At 40.1% G+C, this 18,931-nt stretch overlaps 1 protein-coding gene across 1 annotated transcript; it reads left to right on the top strand.

Moving 5' to 3' along the window:
- Positions 1-642: 642 nt before the first annotated feature.
- Positions 643-1,137, top strand: LOC308337550 (diphosphoinositol polyphosphate phosphohydrolase 3-beta; the record flags this gene model as incomplete). Its single annotated transcript, XM_080795643.1, has 1 exon — positions 643-1,137. The coding sequence occupies one exon, from the start codon at positions 643-645 to the stop codon at positions 1,135-1,137; it is 495 nt and encodes a 164-aa protein (XP_080651769.1).
- Positions 1,138-18,931: the final 17,794 nt, after the last annotated feature.

Genomic DNA, 18,931 nt, shown 5'->3' with positions numbered 1-18,931 from the left:
CGCCACAGCCGACTTCAACTCAAAAGCCCACGTGGAAGCGATCTTGGCCCAGGTCACAAGGCGGGAATTGAACTCCCAGGGGAAAGAGATTCCCAGCCTGGGAGGTGCGGGGCGCCTGCGCAGTGGGCCCGAGGCGCCGCGTGCGCGGCGGGAGCCACAAGACCCCCGCCCCCGCCCCCGCCCCTCGCCCTCCAACATGAACGCGCACGTGAATGGGGACGCGGACGCGCACGCGAATGCGCCTCACCTCGCTCAACCCCTGCCCGGCGGCTGCGGAGGGAGGGAGGCGCGCGCGGGAGCCGCGGGTGGGCGGTGTGCGGAGTGGCGGACCCGCTGGCGGTGGCGCGGGGGCGGGGCGGAGGCGCGGGGGCGGACGCGGGGGCGGCGGCGCCTCGTCCAGTCAGGCTGCTGCGTTCGGGACCCTCCGGCCCCCACGAGGAACGAACAGACTGACGTCCTTTGCCCGCCCCGCCTCATCTCCCCCGGGGCTTCCTGGGCTCCCCCGGCTCACTCCTGGAGCGCCTTCTCTCCCCATCGCTCTTCTCGGCCCTTTCTCTCCCAGGCATCTCAGGCGGCGGCGGCGGCGGCGGCGGCCGAGACCCCAGCAGCAGCAGCGAGCGGCGGGAGCTGGCGGCCGAGAGGATGAAGTGCAAGCCGAACCAGACGCGCACCTACGACCCGGAGGGGTTCAAGAAGCGGGCGGCGTGCCTTTGCTTCCGGAGCGAGCTCGAGGACGAGGTGCTGTTAGTGAGTAGCAGTCGGTACCCGGACCGCTGGATCGTGCCGGGCGGGGGCATGGAGCCCGAGGAGGAGCCGGGCGGTGCGGCAGTCCGAGAGGTGTACGAAGAGGCGGGAGTCAAGGGGAAGTTAGGCCGGCTCCTGGGCATTTTCGAACAGAACCAAGACCGCAAGCACAGAACGTACGTGTACGTACTGACTGTCACTGAGATTCTGGAGGATTGGGAAGATTCGGTTAGCATTGGGAGGAAGCGAGAGTGGTTCAAAATCGAAGATGCCATCAAGGTTCTCCAGTGCCACAAGCCCGTGCATGCCGAATATCTGGAAAAACTAAAGCTGGGCGGTTCCCCGACCAATGGAAACTCCGTGGCCCGGTCCCTGCCACAGAGCGATCCCTAGTATGTACCGCTCCTGCACAGACTTCTGCTTTCCGCCTACCTTAGAATAAATAGTGCCCCGAGCACCTCTCATTCCTTGTGCGGTCTCACGGGGCGGCGGGGGGCTTCTTTTGTTTCCTTGGCAGCCCTCCGAATCACGCTTGCAAACCGTCTCGGTTGCCAGGCACTGCTTTCAGACAATTTGCACGTTTTTCAGATGCTTTGAAAATCGCTGCTTGGTAGCACTGTAACAGATTTCGGTAATCCTAAACCACGTGGGTTTTTTGTTTTGTTTTGAGAGTGCCTTAACTGCTTGCCCATCTTTTAGCGTGTGTTTTTGTGTAGGTGGGTATACTTTGTAGTTTCTTTTATTACATTACACACACACGTGTGTGTGTGTTACGTGTGCGTTTTTGGTACTAATGTTGTGGTTTGTTTTATAGTGAACCCCTTTAAAATCTGAACATCTTGCTTGTGTGGCATCTTTAATTTTTTTTCCTTAACTTGCTTTCTCTTTCATTGCATTAGCCCTTGCTAGCAAGCTCTTCGGTGATGGAAATTGGTTTAAAGATTGTCATATATATATATTTATTTTAAAAATATTTAAGGCATTTTACATCTTGTGGTTTTTCCGCACTTGGCAATAATTTTGTGTTCAGTAGTGTAATCCTATTTGCCGTTTTCAGAAGTTTCTTTACTCGTATGTACACGATTGGATTATCAAAAGAATTTTCACCAGTGGTATTTTGTTGCTCCTTATTTGAAATGGCCATTTCCCATATAGCCTGAAGGTAATTAAAGTATTTCTTTATACAGTGAATATATTCTTGGGTAAGTATTGTTAGCCGGACACATCCCGCTATGTACTACTATCATGAAAACTATTCATAGAGTGTGATTTAGTATGTTCAACTTCCAACTCCATAGCCCCTTCCTTAATACCCTAAAACAACCATGGTTCTCTGAATATAAAGTAGTTCTTGAAGGAACATTAAATTTTACATATTTGAATGTAGTGACATTTCAGTTAATCTTCCTGACTACCAGTGACCATAGGAATGGAATTTGTATGGTGATGAGATCCCAACCCAGTGTGGTACCTTTCTTGATATTCAGCTTTTACTGACTTCTTAAACTGCCAGGACGAGTGAACTATCTGTCTTAAAGATTTAGGATAACCGTTTTGTGTCATGGGACAAACGTTTTTTTTTTTTATTAAAAGCTCTTGCATTTGCATCAACACTTGTTTAAAATCAGGAATCTTTTCTAAAATGCATAGCTCTGCCTTCTCATACTACGTTTATTCCCCTAGCCATGTCAGCAGTCAAGTAGAAAAACCTACTTTGTTAAGAGCGTATTAGGGGTGGAAAGTTAATGCCATATGTAACACCTAAACATTTTTGAAACATTGCAGTTGCAATTAATGAGTATAAAGTAGAAAATCATGGTTATTTAAAAACATTTGTTATTCAAAGTAACCTATTTTTAAACACAATTACTGCAAAAAATTTAAGTTACCTTTTCTTAAGCTTTATTATTTTACTGTTTTTTAACATACATACAGAGCAATGCACAAATATTAACTGTACAGCTTTATCAATTTTTACATACAGAATATATGTATGTAACCAGAATCCAGATCAGGAAATTAACATTACCTGTAACTCAAAAGCCATTGCGTTTCTCTTCCTAATCAGTACTCTGCCTTTTTATCTTTTAAGACTATTGAATAGTTATGTTTTTGAACTTTATAGGTTGACTTTTAGAATGTATACATTTTTGGGCTGCCCTGCCCCCTTGTGTTCTTTATTTCACTCTTCAAAATACTCAAATATTTTTCTCCCTTTGAGTTTGCATTGTTATTCTACAAATTATTAATACATTTATACGATTGCTGTTAAAAAGTGGGTTTTGTTGAATTTTCTAAAGAAATTTGGTGTCACTGTTTTGGAAACAAACTTTGTTACAAACTTAAGCACTGATAAAGTACAGGTTTCAATTCGCAAAACATTTTCTGTAATCTATCAAAGTAAACTAAAAAATGAGTGGGTTTTTAAAACCAGTGACAACTTCATCCTCTGAATTATATAGTTTGATCAAATATGGTTATTTAATGTTTTTCTATTTTCTCTTAAGAAGTGATCTGTATTGAATATCTGTTTGAGCACATTTAATTTCAGTCTCACATCGACCCAAAGATATCTTTCCCCAATAACCTAGTTATTTTAGAAGATTCTTAAATTCTGCCTTAACAGAGCAGATATATTGGGGTTTTATTTTAAAGATATTTTTGTTGATAGATATCCCTTCCACCTGAAATGCTGCCACAAATATTTTGGAGACTTAACTTTTGCTTGTTATTCTTGGAGGTAATACTGCATCATTTTATTTGGTTCTTAAGTATCTAACAAAGGCAAAGATGCACAGTATTCATATTAACCTATTATTAAGAATGATTAGCCTATAAATATGTTGTGGGCTTTTTTCCTTCTTTTTTTTGAGAGAAACATTTAGAATAAGTCATGATATTTTTCAGGACTGACTGTTAGGTTCATTTAAGTGGTTTTTGTGAAATATTCTCTAGAGCTTAGCCTTGTCAGAATAGTTAAAAGTTCCAAGGAGATTCTTTTTTTCTCTTTAATACCAAGAGTTTCAGGCCAAACCAGGTAACCAGAAATAGTATATAGAAAATTTCTATCACCTCAGCACTCCAAAGATCGATGGACAGTTGCAATTTTTTTCCTTCTAAGATTGTTAAAAAGGCACCTGTACTTTATTTGCGTGGTTTTTCAGCTCTCCCTTCGATAAAAAAGGACAAGGAGTGCTCTCCACAGATAATTAAGGTTTGCAGACATGCATCAGAAATTTATTTTCTGCATGTTTTATAAACAGCTTACATTTTCAGCTGGTCAAATAGTTTATTCTTATTAAGATATAAAGAGAAAACATTGGGGGTTAGTATAGATACATAGGTAAACTCTAAATAATTGATGCTGTGTCTATAAAGTATATTTTTTTGAAGAAACGATGTGTGTATACACATGCACACACACGGTATATTTGGCTGAGCAAGGGTTTTTACTTCCAGGTGTCCCATGTGGGAGAGCTACCAGGCACTACCAGGGTTTTATCAATATTTTCTTGGTAGTTATCTCCTGATAAACTATTATACTATATTTAGCAGATTTTAAATGTTCATGGACAAACAGCACTATGAGAACTGGAAAAGTCACTATGGTAACAGAAGTAAAACATGACATTTTTATGAGACATTTTTATGAGTTTGGTGTGATAGAAACTACAGTTGGGGTTTTGAAGTCAGACAGACTTAGGTTGAAAACTGGCTCCAGTTCTTGCTCACACTAACTTCAGCCAGGTTATCTAACTTCAGATAGTTAGATTTTTTTAAATATGAAATTTGAGATAATAAAAATAGATACTTTATAATCTCCAATGAGAAGTCTTCTCTGACCACTGGGTTAAGATACTTTCTTCTGCGTGTGTCACAGTTCTTACAATTTACTGTACTTACTTGCATGGTTGTGTGGCTAGACCACAGACTCTGTGATGGGTGGGGACTAGCCTGAATTATTTCCATAAGCCTAGACTCCAGAAGGTGTAATTTAGAATTTTTTATGTCTTACATGACCAGCCTATCCTTTTTTGCAAAACTTGTAGTATCACTGTTTTCCTGACTCTTGTTTTCTAATATAACCTATAACTCCCTCAGCTGCTGATCCAGTCTTAAATTGCATCTGCATTAGATAATACCATGAAGGCTTTCCAAATACAAAGTGAATGATGCAGATAATAGGCCTTTTGTAAATTTGTCGGTTGGAGGAATTGTTAAATTAGTATATAAGCCTGCTAATTATATGTTTGTTTGTTTTTCCAGATGAACAGTGAAGATTTTCAAGATTGCTGTAAAAGTCTTTGATATGAATCATTGATCAATGGAATTTTCAAGTGGAGGTGAGCGATTCCATGTTTCCAAGGAGACAGCTCACCTGACTTTCCTTCTACATCTTGGGACATTCCTTACCTGTCTAGTCCACTGACTCCTCTTGCCCTGGTTGTTACTATTGTACGTGAACAGACTCTTACTTTAACACCTATAGCCTTTTGTTATGCTTTTTTGATGTGTCTGCCTTGGCCATTAGACTGTGATATCCTTGAGAGCAAGGACCATGTTTCTTTACTCTTTGCATATTCTGTATATGAAACACCACTGGAAATATGATTGACATCCCTGAAGGTTCTTTGATTCGATTTATATTTTGTAATCACCATATGGCAAAACATTCCCATTTCAGTCTGGTGCTAGTAGAATATATGCTGTCTAGGCACCACGTATGTGGCTTTTCTGTATCAGGTGTTTCAGAAACTTTTGAAGGCAGTTGTAAGATGTTCAAGATGAGAAGTATTTCTCATATTTCTATGTCATACCACACAGTGGCTAACACCATTTTGAGATTACCCCAATACATAGGGCAATATTTTGTAGAATCAGTCCTTTGTGTAACAACTTCAGTATTTTTGTACTGTTGTTACTTTGCTGAAATTTTATTCAAAAATATCACTTGCTATAAAACTAACTATAAAATAAATACAATGAACACAAGATAATATTGTGGATTTTTATAAAAATAAATTTTAAGATGATTTACAAATGATATATTTAATGCTTTTGCAATGCCCAAAGCACTTCTTTCATGTAATCTTAACTTCCCTTTGAAGATTGTTTTTCTCATTTTATAGGTTCAGTATACTGTATTATTTGATGCCAGAGCCAACAAAAACTGCAGTACAGGCAGTTTCCAAAGTTAATTACACCACTTACTTTGCCTAGGTTTCTTTTGCGTCTCTTACTGATTCAGTTTGCCAATTTTCAACCTTTTTTCCAACACACTCAGCTGACTTCTCATTCCACCTGGTTTCTGCATGTGAGAATGTGAAGGACTGAGAGACAGCTAAATTGTCACTTAGAAAAGGCATTGAAGTAAAAAAAACTTCCGTGAGTGAGGAAGAGACGACTTAGGTCAGCTGTCTCTAGGAGAACAACTTTAAGAAAATGACAAAGATGTTTAGAGATAATTGTATGGAGTCTTGCCATGGGATTTGTAATGTCGGCACTCTTACCCAGCTTCCTACAAAGGCCTCAGAGTGGCTTTAATACAGTACTTTAATACTTTAATAGTTTTGTTTCCTTTGCATTTATAAAAGCAATTGCATCAGAAAAACCATGAGTTCCATTTTAGGTGTTACACCCTTCCTCATGGTACCAGTGAAATATAGTAACTGTTGTATCAATCCTTACAGAATTTGAAATAACACATCTCCCAGTTTATTGGGTTTTTTAAGATGTGATATGGTACTGTGGTTATGTTTTTTGAAATCCTTATCTTCTAGAGAAATGTACTGTTAATTTTACAGATGAAGTGATATGGTACTGGTATTTGCTTCAAAATAATCTGAGGGTGGGGTAGGTGAGCATACAGATGAAATAAGATTGGTGATAAACTGATAATTTCTGAAGCCATGTGACAAATACTTGGGAGTTCGTTATACTATTCTCTATACTTTTGTATATATTTGAAATTTTCCATAATAAAAATTGAAAAATAATTCATTGTTTATTTGTAGGCCCTTGCTATCCCTAAAACTTAAGTAGGGAAGGCTGATTAGAAGACAAATCTAGACAGACACACACACCCCTCCTCTCCAAAAACCCAGGTTTTGTTCCTGAGCTAAACATATTAGCAGACTTGCTCTTCCCTTAATGTGAATTATTTCCTTGAAAGTCTGTCAATTTCACATGTGAAAAGACTTTTAGCCTCATCAGCATGCCAAATGTGATCAGCAAACTTTGAACCCCAATGGTGGACATAAGCTTAGGTTCCAGATGAGACAGCACTCCCATTCTACAATGTATCTTTAAAAAAATTAAATTTTTTTCTGATTAGAAAATTAATTTACCTTAATTTCAGAAAATTCCCTCCGAGGTAAATGAATTAAAAAATCACACATGATCCCCCTACTCAGAATAGCCATATTTGAAAAATATGTATGTATATCTATATATATCCCAGTGTTTTTCTTTTCAAATGTAACTATATGTTACCCAAGCAGATGGCACAAGTGAGCCCCCTTCCACCAGAATATTTTCAAAAATCCAGGACCCTTTTATTACAAGGCATACACCACATAGGTAACTTGTTCTTCAGAATTTTTTTGGCTAATGCTCAGGGCCATTATGGAATTTTTGCCACTTCTGTGCTGCACAAGTGCAGCAGACATAGCACAAAGCTTGGGTCTGAAATCTAGGCCATGCCTTGTACTCACTAATTCCTGATGCAGGACAGAATAACCCTGTTTTGTTTTTGGTTTTTTGTTTCCTAATTCCATCACAAATATTCTACTCAAGAAGCTGGTGGGAGTGGGGGGCATTGATTCAGAGGAGGTGCCTCTTTAATAAATCACACAGTTGCAATATATTAGCTAAAAGTAGGCCTGCTAGTATCTTGTTTTTCAGAAAGTTCCTTCTGTCTTCTCTGGATCCTCAGCATAGAGTTACCGTATCACTATCTCTCTAGTGTGTGATTCTCATTAAGTTGTTGCTCCTCTGGGCACAGTGGTTTTCAACTGGTAAACAAGGATACCACTACTCTGCACTTGAAATGGAATCCTGTTCTCCTTCTTCTACCTTTTTACTCCAGAATGTGCCCTCATGTTTCCCCAATTTCCTACAACACACAAGAGATCAGAATATAACTTTTAATAAGATTTTACTGAAGATTGCTAGGTTATGTGAGGCAAATATAATACAAAACACAATTCAAAACTATTTCACAGGTCATATATTTTCTAGATTCCAATGCTAGACTGGTTCCCTAGCACAGGCTGACTCCAAATGGCCTAGGGACATCCTTCCATTCCCTATTCCCCACCACTACTAACAGCTGAGAGTACAGTTTCAAATCTTGTACAAAGTGATTCCCATACCCATGGAGAAGAGAAAGCTTTTCCTGCAACTCAATCTCCAAACAGTACTTAAGGTATCTCACATTTATAGTCCCAGAATCAAAGATGTGAGCCTGAAATTAATGAATCTAAGGTCTAGAATGTGATGTGTTGGGGATGGAAACTCAGTTTTATATTATTCCAAAGCTCATGCTCTATATTAAGATGAACAAGACTGACAATATCGTGAATTTGGTGCTCCAACTTTTTCTGGATGGTAAATACGGGGAACCAAAAAGCCCACCCATAGTGCAAGAAGACTTAACACCTTTCCCTGTGTAAGCCTACACAGCAGTGTGAAGAAGCAGGCCAGGACCTCTGGAAGTTTAGATTTATTGGGGGCCAGTGCAGAGGGTATAGAGGGCTTAGGACAGGATTCATAACAATTCTCTTTTCCTTTTGTCTACCCACTCAAACTTAGACCTTGTTGGCTATTAAAAAGACATAACTAGACTGCAGAATCATTCTTAGTACATGTATCCTCCATCTTTTTCAAAAGTTCAGATTAGGTCACTTCTCTTCATTGGTACAGTAGTTCTCCCATTACCCATGGTTTTGCTTTCTAAAGTTTTATTTACCCACAGTCAACCATGTTCCAGGAACAGATGACTGTTTTGACCTATCATCAGGTCAATAGTAGCCTAATGCTATATCACAATGCCTGCATAAGTCACCTGACTTTATCTCTTCATGTAGGCATTTTATCATTTCACATCATCACAAGAAGTGTGAATACAGTACAATAAGATATTTTGATGGACCACATTCACATGTTATTACAGTATATTATAATTCTTGTATTTTAATACTAGTTCATCTCTTACTGTGCCTAATTTATAAATTAAACTTAATCATGTATATGTATGTATAGGAAAAACAGTATATGTAGGGTTTGGTACTATGCATAGTTTCAGGCATCCACTTGGGGGTCTTGGAACATATCCCCTGTGGGTAAGGAGGGCTTACTGTACCTATTTTCGCTAAATGAAAGAAATCTTAAGAGAATTCTTGCTTTTGTCAAAAAAGAAAAAGAAAATAATAACGTTCACTGTTTGTTTTGCAGCAACCCCTTATAGGGCAGTGTGCACCCCAGCAATGAGAGTGGCCCCCACCAAGTTCTTTCCCTGGGAACTATACTCTGTATTTCTACATCAAGCCACGATAGCTTTGAACTGTGTCTGTAAGCATCTGTACTTTATTTCCCTTGCATTTATTAGATTAGCAAGATGTGTCTTAAGGTATCAGAAAAACCTAAGAGAAGTTATTTTTTGGGTCTGGGACCACTCAAAAATTTTCCCATATAAATTAATAGTAATTGTTTTTCTACTCTCTGCCAGCTTATGAAAGGTTTCATAGGAATGCTCTGCTTTCAGATAGTGGGGAAGACTTGTATATGGTACCAGCAGTGGCATCTGTCTCCCTAGTGGACATTTTAGGAATTAGCCCAACCCTGGGTGTATTCTATTTAGATCAAAGAAACCTTTCCCAGGAACACCCTGCTACCCAAGAGCACCCCACTGTCCAAGTCTATTTAGAATTACTTTTTTCTAATCCTGAATTAAGTATTAATATGTTCTATGTAGGAAGATTCTCTATCATGTTCCAATCAGTAAAATTTTTTGTTCAAGTTGTGTTTTTTCATCTAATCTGGCAGATAAGTAGGAAATTATTTGCATTTATCTAGTACCTCGATCCTTACTACTGAGCTTTAGCTGTGATAAACCAAACTATTCAGAACTATTAGAAATTTAGGCCAAGAATTCTGTTACCTCTAGAGGTACATGGATTGGGCAAATCAGACATGGCTTCGGTCTTCATGGAGCTCTCACTCTATTGGGGAGATAGGAAATAAAACAAGAAATCCCAACAAAATTGCCAAGTGTTTTTTATGATAGTGGGAATTCAGTGGGCTCTGCCAGCACATAGTGGGGAACTAACCTAGTTTAGTTGGGTTGGGGGAAGATTCTCAGAGGAAATGCCATGTAACATGACACCAGAAGGATTGATAGGACTTAACTAGGAGAAATAATTGAGGCGGGGGTGTTCCAGAAAGAGGAAAGAGCAGATATGAGGTCCTGGAAGCTAGAAAAAAATACGGTGTTTTAGGAATAGGAATTTGCTCATCATATCTATAATATAATCTGAAAGTGCAGAGAAGAAGAAAGGATCTTCTAGAAATGAAGCCAGTGGGGCAAGGAAAAGCCAGATTATAGAGGGTCTGATGCAACTTGTTCAGGGGTTTGGGAGAGGAGTCATGACATCAATTTGTCTGAAAAGTAGAAAATTGTTTGAAAGGGAGAGGAGGTTGTGGTGATAGTCCAGTTGAGAAATGATAGTGACCTGAAAGAGTGTTGATAGTGAATATATTTTAGAAATATATAGGGCTTATAGGGGCATAAGGTGATTAACTGGATGTTGGAAATGAAAGAGAGGTGGGTATCTTTGATATATCTCACTGGAGCAACAGAGTTGATGATATCATTCCCTGGGACTGAGAAGATGATGAGATTAATTTTATAACTTAGTTTCTGGTAACCAAAGGATATTAACTTGGAGATGTCCAAAAGGCCAGAGATACACACTGATGCTGCTTAGAAAAGAAGAATGAGCAGGAGGTGGAGGTTTTGGAGTCATCAGTAGATGGGAAGTAGATGAAGAGGTAGGTATAAACAAAGACTTCTGGGAGAGACTAGAGAGAGGACAATGAAGATCTCCCTGAGGAGCATCAACATTTAAGGATGGGTACAGGACTTCCAGAATGGTTGTGTGAGGATCTTGGTAGACCCATCCCCCTATGAAATACCATTTAATTGGTGACAATTATACACACACACATTTAAAGTCCCTGGAAATCATCATATCACACATATCAAGTGAATAAAGGTTTGTTCAAGAAAAAATACTAAATCTCTATAAAAATCGTGAGAATCGGTGGCATTTCAGCAATGCCATCTCCCCCAGCTCCATGTAACAAGCTCTACTTGAGATATGGATGTTCCCATTAAGATAGGGGCTCTCTATCTCTCCAGCTATTAGTCTAGGGCTATGCCTTCTCCCCAGGAGGAGAAGGCCACCAGTGTCTCCATTCCTCTGCAGGCCCATGTTGCAGAAGTGCTATTCCAAGCAAGCCTGGACTAGAGGACTAACTGCCAATTACAGAGTGAGGTCTCAGCCTTAGGCATGACAGGCCAAGAATAGTGGGATTCCACTCTCCTCTATCTCAGCACCTTTTTAGGGCAAAGTTTCTACATGGAGACAGGCAAACTGAAATAACCAGGGACTACCTTCTTCCCCCAGAGTCCAGTGGTAGTTACTGCAGGAGAAGTGGCCTCTTAAACCAACCCTCTGTTCCAGTACATTTGTCTGGAGTTTCTGCCCAGGTGCAGAGGCAGGCCATGAGAAATAAGCACAGCACCTTTGCTTGCAAGGACTGAATTTATTTGGAAAAGAGCTTAGAAAAATTAATGCCTAAGAGTATCATTGAAAACAATGGGAATCTTAATGGTGAGGAATTAAGAGGGGCCTGGTAGTTCCAGGATACTAGTAGCAACAAGGGAACAATACTATAAAACAACTAAACTAACATACATCTAAAGACCACTCTACCAAAGAACAACAAAATATTCATTCCTGTCAAGTAGATGGAACCTTCTCCAAAAGAGACCATAATCCCAGGCTATAAGCATGTCTCAATAGATTTTAAAAGATTGAAATTAAGCAAATTATGTTCTCTAACCAAAATGGAATTAACTTAGAAATCAACAATAGAAATGTGGGAAACTTATGAATATGTGGCAGCTGTGCAATACATTCCTAAATAACTAATGTGTCAAAGAAAAAGTTCACAATGGAAATTAGAAAAAACTCTGAGATAGATATAATCAAAACACCAAAATTTGAGATGCAATTAAAGCAGAACCTAAAGGACAATTCATAATTATAAGTTCCTATAAAAAGAAGGCCAAAGTAAACACAAAGCAAGCAATAAAGAAGGTGATATATGGGGTTCCTGGCTGGCTCAGTTGTTAGAGCATGTTATTGATCTCAGGGTTGTGAGTTCAAGCCCAACACTGGGTGTAGGGATTACTTTTTTTTTTTAATTAAATTTTTTATTTATTTTCAGCGTAACAGTATTCATTCTTTTTTCACCACACTCAGTGCTCCATGCAATCTGTGCCCTCCCTAATACCCAACACCTGGTTCCCCCACCCTCCCACCCCGCCCCTTCAAAACCCTCAGGTTGTTTTTCAGAGTCCATAGTCTCTCATGGTTCACCTCCCCTTCCAATTTCCCTCAACTCCCTTCTCCTCTCCATCTACCCTTGTCCTCTATATTATTTGTTATGCTCCACCAATAAGTGAAACCATATGATACTTGACTTTCTCTGTTTGACTTATTTCACTCAGCATAATCTCTTCCAGTCCTGTCCATGTTGCTACAAAAGTTGGGTATTCGCCCTTTCTGGTGGAGGCATAGTACTCCATAGTGTATATGGACCACATCTTCCTTATCCATTCATCCGTTGAAGGGCATCTTGGTTCTTTCCACAGTTTGGCGACCATGGCCATTGCTGCTATAAACATTGGGGTACAGATGGCCCTTCTTTTCACTACATCTGTATCTTTGGGGTAAATACCCAGCAGTGCAATTGCAGGGTCATAGGGAAGCTCTATTTTTAATTTCCTGAGGAATCTCCACACTGTTCTCCAAAGTGGCTGAACCAGTTTGCATTCCCACCAACAGTGGAAGAGGGTTCCCCTTTCTCCACATCCTCTCCAACACACGTTGTTTCCTGTCTTGCTAATTTTGGCCATTCTAACTGGTGTAAGGTGGTATATCAATGTGGTTTTGATTTGAATCTCCCTGATGGCTAGTGATGATGAACATTTTTTCATGTGTCTGATAGCCATTTGTATGTCTTCATTGGAGAAGTGTCTATTCATGTCTTCTACCCATTTTTTTATATGATTGTCTGTTTTGTGTGTGTTGAGTTTGAGGAGTTCTTTATAGATCCTGGATATCAACCTTTTATCTGTACTGTCATTTGCAAATATCTTCTCCCATTCCGTGGGTTGCCTCTTTGTTTTGATGACTGTTTTTTTTGCTATGCAGAAGCTTTTGATCTTGATGAAGTCCCAAAAGTTCATCTTTGCCTTTGTTTCCTTTGCCTTTGGAGACATATCTTGAAAGAAGTTGCTGTGGCTGATATCAAAGAGGTTACTCCCTATGTTCTCCTCGAGGATTCTGATGGATTCCTGTCTCATGTTGAGGTCTTTTATCCATTTCGAGTTTATCTTTGTGTACGGTGTAAGAGAATGGTCAAGTTTCATTCTTCTACATATAGCTGTCCAGTTTTCCCAGCACCATTTATTGAAGAGACTGTCTTTTTTCCACTGGATATTTTTTCCTGTTTTGTCAAAGATTATTTGACCATAGAGTTGAGGGTCCATATCTGGGCTCTCTACTCTGTTCCACTGGTCCATGTGTCTGTTTTTATGCCAGTACCATGCTGTCTTGGTGATCACAGCTTTGTAGTAAAGCTTGAAATCAGGTAACGTGATGCCACCAGTTTTATTTTTGTTTTTCAACATTTCCTTAGCAATTCGGGGTCTCTTCTGATTCCATACAAATTTTAGTATTATTTGCTCCAGTTCTTTGAAAAATACTGGTGGAATTTTGATCGGAATGGCATTAAAAGTATAGATTGCTCTGGGCAGTATAGACATTTTAACGATGTTTATTCTTCTGATCCAAGAGCATGGAATGGTCTTCCGTCTTTTTGTGTCTTCTTCAATATCTTTTAGGAGTGTTCTGTAGTTCCTCGAGTACAGATCTTTAACCTCTTTGGTTAGGTTTATTCCGAGGTATCTTATGGTTCTTGGTGCTATAGTAAATGGAATCGATTCTCTAATTTGCCTTTCTGTATTTTCATTGTTAGTGTATAAGAAAGCCACTGATTTCTGGACATTGACTTTGTATCCTGCTACATTACTGAATTGCTGTATGAGTTCTAGTAGTTTGGGGGTGGAGTCTTTCGGGTTTTCCATATAAAGAATCATGTTATCTGCGAAGAGAGAGAGTTTGACTTCTTCCTTGTCAATTTGGATACCTTTTATTTCTCTTTGTTGTCTAATTGCTGTTGCTAGGACTTCTAATACTATGTTGAAGAAGAGTGGTGAGAGTGGGCATCCTTGTCGTGTTCCTGATCTCAACGGGAAGGCTGCAAGCTTTTTCCCATTGAGGATGATATTTGCTGTGGGTTTTTCATAGATAGATTTGATGAAGTTCAGGAATGTTCCCTCTATCCCTATACTTTGAAGCGTTTTAATCATGAACGGATGCTGGATTTTGACAAAAGCTTTTTCTGCATCAATTGAGAGGATCATGTGGTTCTTCTCTCTTCTCTTATTGATTTGTTCTATCACATTGATTGATTTGCGAATGTTGAACCATCCTTGTAACCCAGGGATGAATCCCACCTGGTCATGGTGGATAATCTTTTTAATGTGCTGTTGGATCCTGTTTGCTAGGATCTTGTTGAGAATCTTAGCATCCATATTCATCAGTGATATCGGTCTGAAATTCTCCTTTTTGGTAGGGTCTTTGCCTGGTTTGGGGATCAGGGTAATGCTGGCTTCATAAAAAGAGTCTGGAAGTTTTCCTTCTGCTTCAATTTTTTGAAACAGCTTCAGGAGAATAGGTATTATTTCTTCTTTGAAATTTTGATAGAATTCCCCAGGGAATCCGTCAGGTCCTGGGCTCTTGTTTTTGGGGAGGTTTTTGATCACTGCTTCAATCTCGTTACTAGATATCGGTCTATTCAGGTTGTCAATTTCTTCCTGGTTCAATTTTGGGAGTTTATAGTTTTCCAGGAATGCATCCATTTCATCTAGGTTGCTTAGCTTATTGGCATATAACTGTTGATAATAGCTTCTGATGATTGTTTCTACTTCCTTGGTGTTAGTTGTGATCTCTCCCTTTTCATTCATAATTTTATTAATTTGGGCTTTCTCTCTTTTCTTTTGGATTAGTGTGGCCAATGGTTTATCGATCTTATTGATTCTTTCAAAAAACCAGCTTCTAGTTTCGTTGATACGTTCTACTGTATCTCTGGTTTCTACCTCGTTGATCTCTGCTCTAATCTTGATTATTTCCCTTCTTACGTGTGGAGTTGGTTTGATTTGTTGTTGATTCTCTAGTTCTTTAAGGTGTAGAGACAGCTGGTGTATTCTGGATTTTTCAATTTTTTTGAGGGAGGCTTGGATGGCTATGAATTTCCCCCTTAGGACCGCCTTTGCTGTATCCCATAGGTTTTGGATTGAAGTGTCTTCATTCTCATTGGTTTCCATAAATTGTTTAAGTTCTTCTTTGATCTCCTGGTTGATCCAAGCATTGTTAAGCAAGGTGGTCTTTAGCTTCCAGGTGTTTGAGTTCCTTCTGAACTTTTCCTTGTGATTGAGCTCCAGTTTCAAAGCATTGTGATCTGAGAATATGCAGGGAATCATCTCAGTCTTTTGGTATCGGTTGAGCCCTGATTTGTGACCCAGTATGTGGTCTATTCTGGAGAAGGTTCCATGTGCACTTGAGAAGAATGAGTATTCTGTTGTTTTAGGGTGGAATGTTCTGTATATATCTATGAGGTCCATCTGGTCCAATGTGTCATTCAATGCTCTTATTTCTTTATTGATTTTCTGCTTCGATGATCTGTCTATTTCTGAGAGAGGCGTGTTAAGATCTCCTACTATTAATGTATTCATATCAATATGACTCTTTATCTTGATTAATAGTTTTCTTATGTAATTGGCTGCTCCCATATTGGGGGCATAGATATTTACAATTGTTAGATCATCTTGGTGGATAGTCCCTTTAAGAATGATGTAGTGTCCTTCTGTATCCCTGACTACCGTCTTTAGTTTAAAATCTAATTTATCTGAGATGAGAATCGCTACCCCGGCCTTCTTTTGAGGCCCATTGGCGTGAAAGATGCTTCTCCATCCCTTCACTTTCAGTCTGGGTGTATCTTTAGGTTCAAAATGGGTCTCTTGTAGACAACATATGGATGGGTCCTGTCGTTTTATCCAATCTGCAACCCTGTGTCGTTTTATGGGTGCATTTAGGCCATTCACATTGAGAGTGATTATTGAGAGATACGTTTTTATTGACATTGTGTTATCTTTGAAGTCTTTCTTTCTGTCGATTGTCTCTATATTTCTGTTCAATGCTATTCTTAGGATTTTTCCTCTTTTATAGAACCCCCCTTAATATTTCCTGCAGTGTCGGCTTGGTGGTTGCATAGTCTTTTAAGCCTTGCCGGTCTTGGAAACTCTTTATCTCTCCATCCATTTTGAATGTCAGTCTTGCTGGATAAAGTATTCTTGGCTGCATGTTCTTCTCATTTAGTGCCCTGAATATATCTTGCCAGCCCTTTCTGGCTTGCCAGGTCTCTGTGGACAGGTCTGACGTTATTCTGATGGGCTTTCCTCTGTATGTAAGGAGCTTCTTTGTCCTAGCGGCTTTCAAGAGATTGTATCTACAATTATGATTCCTCAATTTTACTATGAGGTGCCTGGATATTTTTTTTGAATTTATAATCTTGGGGGGGGGGACCTTTCTACTTCTAGTACATGAACACTTGTTCCATTCGCAAGATTGGGAAAATTTTCATGAAGAACTTGTTCCACTATATCTTCTAGACTTCTTTCTTTCTCCTCCCCTTCAGGGATTCCAATAATTCTGACGTTGGAACGTTTCATGGCATCATTTATTTCCCTGATTCTGTTTTCGTGGCTTCTAAGCTGTTTGTTCCAGGCTTCCTCCTGATCCTTTCTATCTGTTTGTCCTTCAGATCACTAATTCTATCTTCTGTCTCAGTTACCCTAGCTTTTAGAGAATTTAGATTAGATTGGAACTCATTGAGAGCATTGTGAACCTCATCCCTGGTGGCCTTCAGCTCTGCCCTAACATTATGAACATCCTCCCTGGTCGCTTTCATTTCTGCCCTAATCAATTCCGTTTGGTCATCCATGGCTTTCTCCAACCTAGCTATTGCCTGGATAATTGTTAGCCTGAATTCTCTTTCTGACATATTGTCTATGTTGATAGCCGTTAGCTCTGTTGCAGAAGGCCTATCCTCTGTATTTTTCTTCTGTTGGGGATTCCTCCTCCTAGTCATTTTGGTGAGAGATGACTGGACAGATGTAGCTGGATGTATCGACTGTGGTGCAGTCAAGGTGCACCCTGGAACGCTTCTGAGCACTCAGGATTCCCCACCCAAACGAGAGAAAAAAGAAAAGAAAAAGAAAAAAGAGGGAGAGAGAGAGACAGGAAAAAAAGGGAAGATAAAAGAGAAGGTTCAGCCCAAATGGGCCCCAGGGTAAGATTTATGACGTATACAAACAAAAACAGACAAACAAAAAGACTGATAAAAAGTATGTGACGAGAGAAAAAAAATATATATATAAGCAAAGAAAGGAGGAGCCTTGTCAAGAAGAACCCCAAGTATAAGATTTATATACTATCAGGACAAACATAAATACACAGAGACACTGGCAGAAGAAAAAGATGGGAGCATGGTTATAGATTCTTGGTGTGGGCGAGGAAGGTTATTTTGATTCTTCCTGGATGTATCTTGATATCTTTGTTAAAGGACTCAACTTTCCTAAGAAAAAGGAGCATTAAAAATTGGTTCACCTATAGGGGTAGCATTGATTGGAGAAAGGGGGTTACCTTGAAGTTTAACTCTATATGAATATTAGAAAATAAAAATAAAAAAGGAATAAACTGGACTAAACTAAACTAAAAATTTTTTTTAAAAATTAAGAAAATAGAAAAGCGACAGAAAAACACATGTGTATGTATCAAAAAATTCAGGTTAGAAGTTTATTATGGAATTTGATGTACTGGACATCTCACTGTGATGGTAAATAGGTTAAAAAATTATCTATATAAAAAAAGAAAAAAAATGATCCAGAATAGTGGGAAGGAATTAAAAATAAAAATTGTATCTATGAAGTAGTGGTGGTTGTTCTCTTGTAGTCTTTTTTTTTTTTTCCTTTCCTGATTTGTTTTCTGGGGGAGGGGGCTGCCACGTGGGTTTTCAGTCAATGATGTTCCCTGAGTTAAGTCCTCCCGACCCCCTCAAGGGGGTGGGCTCTGAGAAAAACAGTTTTTTCAGGTTTTTGTTCTCTGGAGGTTTTTATGTTTGTTCACTTCTTTTCTCTCGCCTTGACAGCTTTTGATGGTTTTTGGAGGTTTAGAGGAAAGAAAAGTGCACCCCAACCTCCCTCTCAGAGAGAAGCCTCAGTCTGCTCCCCTGCAGGTGCTGCAGCCGCTGGGCCGCTAGCAGAGCAGGTTCTGAGTCGCGGTCCCTGGGGACGCAGGATCTCCTGCTTGTACGCAAAACCAAGGCAGCTGTGGCTGTCTGGGCAGCTCCAGACCGCCAGAGAGGTTCCAAGCAGTGATTGCACACTGAGATTTTCCCGCTGGCTGGGGCTAAGAGCGCCCGGCTTGCGCGCACCTCTCCCAGGGGAGGGTTTGGGGCGCGGCGTCTTCAGCTCTATCGGCTCTATCGCCGCGTGGGTCCGAGAACACCAGGCTGGGCGTTCGTGCACCTCTCTCAGGGGAGGGTGAGGCACGAGCGCATCTCCAGTAAGGTGCGCGTTCTGCCATCTGGTGTGGCTCCCAGCCCCTCACGGGAGCCGGACTCCACCCGTTCTCCGGCGCACTGGTGGCTCAGGGACAAAGACCAGGTTTCTCTGCCGCACTCTCTGGCTCAGCGCCAGGGGAGGCTGCCCTGG

This window comes from Martes martes (genome assembly GCF_963455335.1).
Source record: "Martes martes genome assembly, chromosome: X".
Taxonomy (NCBI): domain Eukaryota; kingdom Metazoa; phylum Chordata; class Mammalia; order Carnivora; family Mustelidae; genus Martes; species Martes martes.
Note: the sequence above shows the minus strand (reverse complement) of the source record. Positions and strands in the feature narration are given on the sequence as shown.